General features: G+C 45.3%; 1 protein-coding gene across 2 annotated transcripts in view; it reads left to right on the top strand.

Annotated features, from left to right (window-relative positions):
- CSNK1G1 (casein kinase 1, gamma 1) overlaps nt 1–11,316 on the top strand; it is a 90,538-nt gene that overhangs the window by 70,330 nt on the left and 8,892 nt on the right. The window contains exons 7-11 of one of the 2 annotated variants that reach the window (XM_009895542.1): nt 671–756; nt 2,894–2,978; nt 5,114–5,262; nt 6,822–6,926; nt 10,799–10,906. In XM_009895542.1, the coding sequence (XP_009893844.1) occupies nt 671–756; nt 2,894–2,978; nt 5,114–5,262; nt 6,822–6,926; nt 10,799–10,906 (533 nt within the window). The remainder of the gene's footprint in view (nt 1–670; nt 757–2,893; nt 2,979–5,113; nt 5,263–6,821; nt 6,927–10,798; nt 10,907–11,316) is intronic. The other variant, XM_009895543.1, reaches the window with a different exon arrangement.

Raw genomic sequence — 11,316 nt, forward strand, 5'->3', positions numbered from 1 at the left:
CCAGATTTGTTTTTCTGTCTTGTATCCTCCCTTGGGATTTTTTCATAACATTTTGGTTGATTATTTTAAGGATGCTTTTTCCTTTGCCTTGAGGCCTCCCTTCGCCCCCCCCAAGTTATGATCATAACATCTGCATGGCAACAGCAGCAAGTGTTTCACAAGCAAAAGCGGTGCTAGAAGGAGCTATTTTTGATCTGCTCTGATGTGATGAGCTGCAGAAGCAGTTGGGAAAGGGTTGACACTGTGCAACATGGTCGTCCCCTGCAGCCGGTTGCAAGCGTCCCCTGCCTGTTCCTGTCTAGTTCAGAGGAAATAACATAATCCAGCACCACATCGCAGTTGCACCATCAGCAGTGGCAGTCCAGAGAGCACCTAGGGAATGGCTTTATTCCTCTGAATTAATACCTCCACCTCTTATCTACGCTACCTAAGGCTGGGCAGTATGTCTTACAGTTCCTGTGTTATCTCATGCCTTCTAGCTGATCTTTTCTTTATGTATTTTATGGGGTTTTCGTAACAGGCTCTAGGTATTTTTGCACAAGGTCTGAGTTACCGACAGCAAGTGAACTTCCCTGTGATAACTTAATCTGAGAAATAGGTGTGGCTGCTGATCAGATCTCAGATCCGTTTCTGCAGCTGCAGCAATAATTTGTCATCTCTTCTGTTTTAGAGCAAAGTCGTCGAGATGACTTGGAAGCCCTCGGCCATATGTTTATGTATTTCCTCCGAGGCAGTCTGCCCTGGCAAGGACTGAAGGTAGGTTTGAGTTTTAGTTTTTGCCCTTTGAAATTTTGGTCTCTGCCCAAATGAGAATCCAGTGGGGAAACATTTGCAAAATCCAGCCAGAAACACTGTCAACAGTCTCCTTTGTGTCCTTGAAGTCTAGCAACAAGGTGTTAGCTTTACCTACAGGAAAGATTTTAAGATAGAAATATGTTACCTGTCACTTCAAGTTACCATTAGCTTAGATGAATTGGTACAAGTCTGGAGAGACGATTCAGCAGAGTCAGATGAGCGGCTGGGATGGGGACAGCAATGAGAGAGCCGTTGAGCTGTTGGAGCGGTTTTGCTGTAATGTGAAGCTGTCCGGAGCTGGAGTGAGACTGGGACACAGTGGTTGTTCTATGAAAATCCAGTTACGGCACACAGTCCCCCAGCTGCATCTGTGAAACATGTTTATAACGGGAGCGGTTTGATGGTTTTAGACGTGCAGATGGACTTCAGCTTGAAAAAAACGGGTTTCTGGCAGAAGTATTGAGCTTGGCTTCCCTCCAGAGACGCTGGACACTCAGTGCTTAGAAGTTTATGAAATGTCTTGTACAATGTGGAAGGCTGCAAGCAATTGAGTTACAGCAACTGCAGCTAACATCCGTCAGCCAGATTAACTATAGTAGGTTATTTGCTGGCTCTGAAGCTGTTGGTAGTTGCATCTTCTCTTCTCCATCAATTTCCTGATGATTAAGCTACTGTGGTCAGCTTTGGAATTGCAGTGAGTGAAGGGATCGAGTTTGATCAGGTTAGGAGAAGGTTTATTAATGAAGAGAATAACTCCTGTTAGACCTGTAGGTGCTGTTGGAAAAACAAGATGAGCTTTTGGGCTCGCAGGCTGCTCAGCAGAGTGCTGCTATGGTCAGTGGCAGTGGCTTGCACGATAGATCTTGTTAAGCTGCTTTGTCACCATCTATCCAGAGTTAGTCTCAGCTTAGCCTTATCAGACATGTGCCAGAAATGTTGGCAACAACTCATAAAAGCAAAGAAAGGGTTTTTCAAGCCGGAAAGCGATTCTGAAAATCAGAATCTCTCCAACTTTAAGTTCACACCTCTGTAAGTGTGTGTTATTCCATTACATATTTTGTTTCTGGCTCAGTTGTACTCATCTGATTTAAATCAATCCTGTAAATTGTTCAAAAATAATTCCAGGTTTAGACAAGACTGTACAAAAATTCCTCACTTGAGTGCTGAAGTTGATAAGAATTAGTTGACTGCTTCTTGAAGTCCTGTATTTTTTCAGCTCCAGAACAAAGACTCTTCAGCTTCATGTATCGTATGGCATCTTCACTCTGCTAGGTTTCCTCACCTTACACTTTTGGTCTCTATTGTCAGAGCTAAAGTCTTGAGGGAACATCTTGCTGTGCTAATTATGCTGCTGGCAGCTCTAATTGACATATTTTGAAATGGAGGCAGTAAAACCCATTCTTAGGGTGCCGACTGGAGCAGAATTCTCTTCTTCAAGAGGTATTTAGGCAGGAAATCTAACTGAAAATTGTTTCATTTTTCATGATGACCAGCTGTGTAATCAGTGCTGTCTAATTGATAGACACTTCGGGGGTGAAAGGAGAGGTAGTACAGGAGTAGCATGGGATTTGGGAGAAGTGTGACTGATGTAAACTAGTTGTATTTGTGGTGACATTCTATTATGCACAGTAAAAACCCAATGTACCCAAATTGCTGTTGCGATTTATCTACTTTTACTGCTGTTTATGAAGGTGTTGAGGTTGCCAATGGCTCTAAGCCTAGGACTGATGTGCAATCACAGTATCTGCAGTTTTATTTTCTTGTCCCATAAAGCTTCCCTGTACAGTCCTCAGGACTGGGCTGGTGAGAAATTAGCCTAAGACACTAACAACTGTCCTTTCTTACGAGTACTGAGGATGTTTTGAATGTGTCCTTGGATATCCTTTGCCAATAGCACATTAAATGTATAGGGAGAATTACACCAGGGTAAGGCAGTATTCCTGCTAGTGTAGTCTAGGATGCAGTTCAGTTACAAACAACGTCGTCTGATACCACCCAGAATCAGTATTAAATACCTTGGTTTTCTTCCTGTACAGCATGTCGTTTATCACATGGTTGAACTCTATCTCCACAACTGTTTTGTCTTTGTGTGCTACAGGCTGACACCTTAAAAGAGAGGTATCAGAAGATTGGGGACACAAAGAGAAACACTCCAGTTGAAGTTCTCTGTGAGAACTTTCCAGGTAAAGCCCTGATGGGACCATTTGGGACGTACATTGTTATATATGGTGGTTCTGAGCTCCTCTGGCAGAAAGTATTTGGGTGATGTTTATCCATTACGTTGTTCCTCAAGCTGGCAGACAACTGGAGGTGCCGCCATAAATGAGTAGGACCTGAGAGCCTGTGGCTGTGATGAGCATAACTCTTCTCATCAAGGAGGCTGCACAGAGCTCAAGTGTCTCGTGTTCCTGCTTTGCTTCTTGGCTCCCTTCCCAAAGAGGGCCTTGTTTTCCCTCTCCCAAGTGACCATGTTGGATCTGCTGAGTTAATTCTTATCCAAATGGAAGGTTTTACAGGTGTTAAGATTTTAGGAGGCCAGCTTAGATGATGGGATGGGTGTCACTGAATTCCACCTTCTGACAACAATTTTAAGGAGAGCGTCATTCAAGATGTCCTTCTAGTTAAGCCCAACGCCTATTCTCCAGTTAAATAAAAGTCCAGCTTAGAGCTAGGAGAGCAGAGTATGAAGTTAAAGCTGTCCCCAGGTACCCTGTGACCTTCACGGAGTGGTTTTGGTGTTTTTTCTAGGAAGCGGGAATCCTGACACCAGGGAGAGTACCCCACATCACCATGATTCGCCCCATTTCTGTAGGAGCTGTTGTGTCACCTGGTTCTTTCCCAGAGTGAAGAGCAGGAAGCCTGGAAAGGGATCGTTGTTCACTCAAGTCATGCTAATTGCCCAGGTTTATTTGCATCTGAAATCCACCTAGTTCCAAGCAGAACAGCTTCAGGTTGGGTGTTCTCATGTTTTTCCCCAACACTCCTCAGAGCTCGGTCACACCTGCAGGTCTAGGCTGAAGGGATGTGAGAGAACTTATTTTTATTCCTTGCTCACCTGAAAACTGTTGGTCCTCCACCTTTCAGAGATACCAGCAGGAAGAAGGAATTACCTTTCTTCTCCTTCTTTTTCCTCTTTTACCTCAACGTGACATGCAATTTGCAAGTCACGGAGTTAAGTATTGCTAAGCGATGCTGTTCTTATTTTTGTCAACTGAAGGCAAAAACCATGCGGGTGTATCATTCGTAGTGCAGTGCAGACTCGCGCCTCGTACTGACCTCTGCTCAAATGTCCTACTTTGGCTTAGGCATGAGCCGAGGGAGAGCTGGGAAGGGGCAGGACATGAGTTACCAGCACTCAGTTATCTGTGCATGGAATCACGCAGATGCAAGAAAGCAGTTAATTAGCTTAATGCCAAATGCTGTTCTGTGTGTGCCAGGTAAATTAATGTTGGAGCCTCCCCTTCGAAGTCTTGGTTTGAATATTCAAGGCTGTGACTGATGTGATGATGTCTGGGCACCCAGACCCTCGTTATTGCTGGAGGGTGCATGGGCTGCCCACCAACATCTCCCGCTTTCCTTCCCCAGACGAAATCACTGTGGCTGTTTTAAACGTCTGCGTCAGCAGACATACACGTGAGCATTCTGTTGGCAGGTTCAGTGAGTTGGCATTTATTGTACAGCGTGTTTTACTGTTTGTTTTTATACACATGTATAGACTAAAACTGGCTGTGGAACTCAGATTTGAGGTGGAGCAAGCAGCTTTCTGGAGCAGAGGTGGAACTTCCAGCTTTGCTTGAGAAACGTTGAATTGATTTGCCTGGTGGACTATTACTAAAACCCACTACTTCCATAGGAAAAGCCAGAGGTAGCACCGGCAGCCCAGACAGTTCTCTCATGGCATGATGCTCAACACTAAAACACAGACCTTGGTTTATAACAACTCGTTCAGAAGATTCAGACTATTATTAGACTTAGGGCAGGGCAGGAGGGCTCTGGAAAGCTGAATCAGATTCATCTAGCAATAAAAGATTGTTGCGTAGGTCACCGAAGGTGAAGACTTGTTGGATATCCTCCGCTTCTGTCAATCCACGTGGCTCAGCTGAACTTAGTGGAGCTTGGACAACTCGCGGCACAGGGAGTCTTGTCCCTCAGTCCAAATTTGAGCAACAACTTTGAGCCTAGTGTCACGGGAAGGCCTCGTTGGAGTTAAGTGGAAAGCATATTTCCAGTGTGTGTGTTGGATCTGAGAGGCTTGTAAGTGATGGAGCTCATGTGTGAGCAGAACTGACCCTGCTGCTTTTTTCCCCTTTTCCAACAGAGGAGATGGCCACGTACCTCCGTTATGTTCGGCGACTAGACTTCTTTGAGAGACCAGACTACGATTATTTACGAACCATCTTCACAGAGCTCTTTGAAAAGAAAGGCTACACCTTTGACTACGCCTATGACTGGGTCGGCAGGCCAATTGTAAGTTGTCCTTGCGAGATGCAGTGTCTTGCCTCCCAGGTCCTGCTTCCCCACCACCTCGCTCTTTGTTCCTAGTAATCCCAATTAATCCCAGTGTGCTCAGGATCAAATAATTCCCTTCTGTTCTCTAGCTAACGTGGGCTCAACATAGTGACATGTTCTGACATTGTGTTCAGGGGGTTCTTGCAGTGCCTTGAAGTTCCCCTAAGGGGTAGAAGGCCCCTTCCCACCTCTTTGGGCTTGCCCTAGCGGGGCATTCAGACCTGATTTTCCCACTTGTGGCAGTGGATATGACTAGACTTAATTTCCTCTAGCTTAAGCACAGGATTTGACACCAATATCTAAAGACATCCATCTTAAACAGGAGAACATACTTGCTACCTCAGTACTGAGTGACGGAAGACTTCTATAATGGTTGAGTTCTCATCGAGAAGTGCGGGAGATCTAGGCAGGGCTCAGTGAATAGTACCAGCAAACCAGTTCTGAGCTCAAAAGATCTCGGGGTTTACCCTACTCCGACGGCTGAACCAGCTCTTCATAGCACACGGCAAGGAAATGTGGGAGTAACCAAGCTCTATTTAGCAGTTCCATGACACCAGATGGACCGTTATCATGATCTCATTGTGTCATTTCTATTGTCAAAAGCCATTTATACTCAAGAAGACCTTGGCCAAAAGATGTGTGATGGGGAAATCTGATAGAAAAGTCTAAAGCTCTGCCTCTGGCTGCCTGATTCATGTCTGTGGTGCAGCCTTTCGCTTGTGTTTGGTGTCGTTCTGCTGATGGCCTTCTTGCTAATGGCCACTCACCACACACCTGCAATGGCAAAGGCATCTGTAAATGAACTGTCACTGGTGACAGATCAAATGCCTTCGGTGCTAAACTTGGTACCATTGCCGGTGATTTACCGTCCCGACTATATTTAGCATTACCAATGTTTACTGTGCCCAAAACAGTTCATAAGAAATCATTCCCTTTGTGAATCATGATTTTTCTCCTCATTTTTGTTTAATTACAAAGGCAATTGATAAAAAGCCGCTTGTAAGACAAGCGTGCTGTTGCTGACAACTGCAGTGGTTGCTATGGAGATTTTGATGTTGTGAGCAGGGATTATGACTTTGGTGAGAATGGAGCAGATGAAGCTTTAATTTTAACACGTCCTGTTTCTATGCAAGGGTGATTTTTAAAAGTGGCAAGACGATGAGATGAGGAAAACAAGTCTGTATATTTTCAGTTGTAATAATCCTACGTGAGACACATTAGGTGTGATCTGACACTGATACAGATGCCTAACTATATCTTCTTAATTATTTTTTATACAAGGCGTTTGGTGGTGGTGTCCAGCATCAAATCACATGTCCATCGAATCATGGGGATTTTATAGCCCTGGCTGTAATTTTCCTTGGTTATTGTCAGTACCTTTGGGCAGTGTTTTGATGTTTTCCTGCTTCTCCCTGACGGGAGCCAGCCTGACAAGTTAGGTTTGTGCATGCATGTGTTGAGAGAGAGAGCAACATCTTCAGCGTTGGCTTCATGCTAACAAACGCCTTGTTTTCCAGCCTACTCCAGTGGGATCTGTTCACGTAGATTCCGGGACGTCCGCAGTAACAAGAGACAGCCATGTCCACAGGGATCGACCATCGCAGCAGGCCCTTCGCAATCAGGTGCGTTGCTCACAGCTGCTTCGGCAGTGCCACGTTGTTTGGCACCGCTCTGAATTCCTCTTGGTCTGGAGAAGCAGAAAGCCTGTGCCATTAGAGGTGGCTGGGACCGATTCTTGCCTTGGTCATGGCAAGCACAATTCCTGCTTAATTTAGAGATTGTGATTTGAGCAGAATTTTATCGAAGCAGCAGGTTGCTGAAATACTGCGTCAGTCAGTGGAATTCCTTGGGATTGTGAACCAAGTGGAGCACAATTTGGAATGGGTCATTTTTGTGTAGTTTGTGGGTAAGCTGTTTAAGTCAACTACCCAACCTGCTCAGACTACCTGACCTACAATGTTCTTTTGGGTGCTTTTACTCATAGCACGTGGATGGTAGAGTAGACCACCAGTTGTGGCAATGGCAGCCTGCCGCCAGGTGCCGTCTTCCCATGGACCGCGCGGCTGCGATAGGGATGTGCGTGTCCCATGTATGCACAATATATCCTTCTCAGGGTGTCCACTTCTCAGCGTGGGGGTTGCAGAGCAGAAGGCATTGCCAGGGTAGGGTCCCTCGGGGAGGCTGGGCATCATGGTCTGGATGAACCACCAGTTTCTGAATTTCCCCATTTTTTCCTTTCTAGTTGTAATATTTTGTTGGTGTTGAGAGTTTGGATTTTCTGTATTAACAGAACTGATCAGAAGTTCAGTAGATCTCCAACCGCCGGCTCCTTGCTAGAGCTGTTGGTGCTCTTACTTCCCAGTGAGTGGTTCTGGGCTCGTTCTGCTCCTCTAACCGCTGTGTGCCGTTCTAGCTCCTTGGCTGCTGTCTCTGCTCCCGCTCAGCTCGCACGAGCTGGGGTCCGTGGGTGCGGTATCAAGCGTGAGGTGTAATAACCTGTCTGGGCTCAGCTTTCCTTCTTCCGTACAACTGGGCTCTGAACAGTAGAGCCACTAACGTAGACTACAATACATCTAAAGCCATCAGCTACACTCAGGGTGAATACCCCTTGTTAGAAGTGTTGCTTGTAGGAAGCTGGATCGTTTGAAGCACGTGTGCAGTGCCGTATTTATGCATGCTGATTAGTGTGGACTGGTTTGTGAGTACTAGTTAAATAATCTGCTTTAATATATTGCCTGATTAATGCATTAACCCCCCTTTTTGGGGTGGCAGTCTCTAGTTGTCCGCTTTGACAACAGACCTTCATGCTGTGTATGTATGAGGCATCTTGTTCCTTTAACGGACAATGACACCTGGCTTCATTTTCAAGCACATTAGCACACAAATTATAGTACGTAGCCCAAAGAAATCTGTCCTATTCCCAAAATATTATGCAGGCAGCCTTCAGTCCTTGTTCTTCTGAGCCTAGCAGATAGTATTGATGCTGTATTGCACGGCAGCTTTTGTCATTTTGTTTTTACCTAACCATTACTTAGGATGCTGAATTATTTAATATTCCCAGTATGTAGGTAAAATCAGTTTCTTCTCACCAAAACATAAACAACTCGCTCCCAAGGGATGTTCCTTTTAAGTGCTGAACAAACAGTTTCTCTAAAGGAAAAAGTAGAAAAATTAAATGTCTAGAGCAGTGAATTGGAGGCATGAGTTTGGGTCAGATTTAATTGCATTATTTTTGTTCCCAGGTATAACAGCTGCAGATTCTTTTATATATATAGTATATATTTGGTTCCCAGTAAAAACGCTGATGAGAAAGTGGTTTTTTCAGTAGTCCTTTTTGTAGTCTTTTCCTCTAGAGGTGAAGATACATACCATCCATCAAAGATGGGTGAGCCTACCCCCTCTCTCTTCAGGTGCCAGTCTTGTCTTGCAATTTGGTAGCTGGTAGGAAGGTGATGAGCATTAACGGGGAACTCGATGCTCTCAAATTTCACGGGCATCACTTCCTCAGTGTCACTGTTTGGGTTGCCTTTTGGGCGGCTCAGCTCAAGCCTACTTCAAAACCAGTTTATCACGTACTTGACTGTAGAGCTAAAAGAGAAAATGTGGCTCTTGTGGCTGCTAGAGCCTTTCCTAGAAACTGCTTCCAGGCTCCTGGGCAGAAGGGTGCTTCTCTTAACATCGGGGTAGCATGGTACTACTTCATTGCCTGGGCTAGCCAAGCCACCTGACGGCACGGTGCTTTGGAAGAAGCAGTACTCGAGATCTGTCTTCTGTTAGCTTTTAAAACCTACATTTAAATTCTCCAATCGTTCATAATCTTGTGACTTGCAGACATTAAAAAAATATTCCAAGGGAAGTGCTTCTCCTTTGAATGTCATCAAGTGCAGAAAGTGTAAGCAGCGTCTCAGGCTGATGGGAAGAACGTGTAGTAAGAAGATTTAATAGGACGAGCCTGGACAAGCCCACCTCTAGGGAAATACTGCCTATGAACTGGATTTGGTGCCTGCTTGGAAGGAGGAGCAGCACCGTGGTCACTTTGGGAGGGAGTCAGAGGTCACGTGCAAAGGGAATGATAGTGAATGTTTTATGAAATGCCAGGAGACTTACGTTTTTATTCTCCTACTATTTGCACGTGCTTCTGCTCTAGTTGAGTGATAATTTACTAGTTAGTGTTGAATTTTATTCAGAGGTTTCTGAGTCTTTCTCCTATGTGCAGCTGCTGGTGGTCTTTGTCTTTTTTCTTTTCCTTTTCCTTTTCTTACAGCGACAGAGCCCAGTGGCTTCTCTCTTGCTCAGTCCAGGGCTCGGGCTCATCGTCAGTGGCTGCAGGGAGTAACACAAAGTAGTGCTGGGGAAGGGCAGGGCCTGGGCACCACTCGTTGGTTAGCTCCTTCAGCTTCACTGCTGAGAACCTGCTGTTCATTTGCTTGAGCCTCTTTGTTTCCTGGCCAGGTCCATGGTGTCTGCGTTCAGCATCCCTCCTGCCAGCTGCGTGTGCGCCAGGGGGACTCTGCTGCTCTGCCCTCTGCTCTTTAAAATTTGTGCTTCAGCTTTGAAACGTTTGCTTAAAGTTTTATACAGTGTCCAGGGAGACACCTTTTAAATGTCAGTCACTTCAGGCTTGACTACGTCCTCTGCCATTGGCCTGAGGCCAGCACAGATCTACCAGTTTGTCCTATGCTTCCTGGTCTTCAGAAGTGTTCCTCCAGCTGATCGGTTGGGTTTAGGTGCACCGAGATCCTCCTGGGTCTCAGGTGAATGCTGGACGTGTTGTCATCGAAGCTGGGCAACCTTTAAGGACTTCCCATGCAAGTGCACAGTGGTTCTTCTAATTAAACAAATAGAATTTTAATAATTCAGTTGCCAAAATTTTGCATCTGTTGGGGATAATGAAGAAACTGTCAGCGAAAGTTTCTTATCTACTTTTCTGCAGAAACCCAAAAAGCCACCAAGCCTCTCTCCAGTCAAGCGGGTGTGGTGGATGTTTCCTCCTGCACCGTACAGGTGAATCAGTGTGTGGAACTGGCTTTTGGTGAAATACAATGTGGCTTTGTTTTATGTTGCAAATTTGAGTTAAAAAATAAGTATTTTAGGGAGGTTGAGCTTGTGTATCCAATCTTGCTGCCATGCCAAGTGCTCTGCCGTGTGTGACCTGACAGACATAGCTGAACATACTGTCAGTGTGTTTATTTCTATGCTGAAACCCATGGAAATGAAGCCGTGTAAAGAAGTCACTTCCTGAATAGATCTGAGCTTTCTCTTCGTTTAGCAGCTAGAGGAGAAGAAATCCACTCCTGCAGTGGATTACTGCAGACACCGCTGAAGTAAAGTATGAGGTGCACTTGGTAAAGAGACATTTTAGCCCGGCTAAAAGTTTAAATGCCTTGCTTTTTGCAAAGAAACTAACTCACTAACAAACACCCTTTTATTTCTTCCCCTCATTCATCTTTTGCCCTCTCTTCTGTTTCTCTCATGCTTCTGAACTCGTGAGCAGGCGTCATCAGATCGCCGAGGGGACTGGGAGATCCAGCCAAGCCGCCAGACGAATACCTCGTACTTGACATCTCATTTGGCTGCAGATCGGCACGGGGGATCAGTACAGGTACCTCTTCCTCCTGACGTGTACAGCCTTGATACGAGAATCTGTATTAAATCCCCTGAATTCTCCTCAAATTGCAGTAACATCACAGTCAGGAGAGCAGTTTCACAGGCCGATTGGGTCCTGTCCTGTATGTAATGCTCAAGTCACAGTTTTGTGGGATCCAAGCTGCGATGGCCAACATCGTTGCTCTTACTGCTTCAACCAAGCTTTTCCTCTGAGAGCTATTTTGATCTCAGATTTGTCAAATTGAACACAGAAAGGAGTGTATATTAGGAGGTCTGGTCTATAAAGCACCCTTCTATCCCCACTTTGGAGATGCTCTTAGGTAGTAAGAGGCAGCTGCAATAAGGTCTGTTGCATAGAAACCCCATAAATGTTAGGAAAATAGTTGAGCTGTTGCAGTTCATGCT

Source organism: Charadrius vociferus, unplaced genomic scaffold (genome assembly GCF_000708025.1).
Source record: "Charadrius vociferus isolate BGI_N301 unplaced genomic scaffold, ASM70802v2 scaffold132, whole genome shotgun sequence".
Taxonomy (NCBI): Eukaryota; Metazoa; Chordata; class Aves; order Charadriiformes; family Charadriidae; genus Charadrius; species Charadrius vociferus.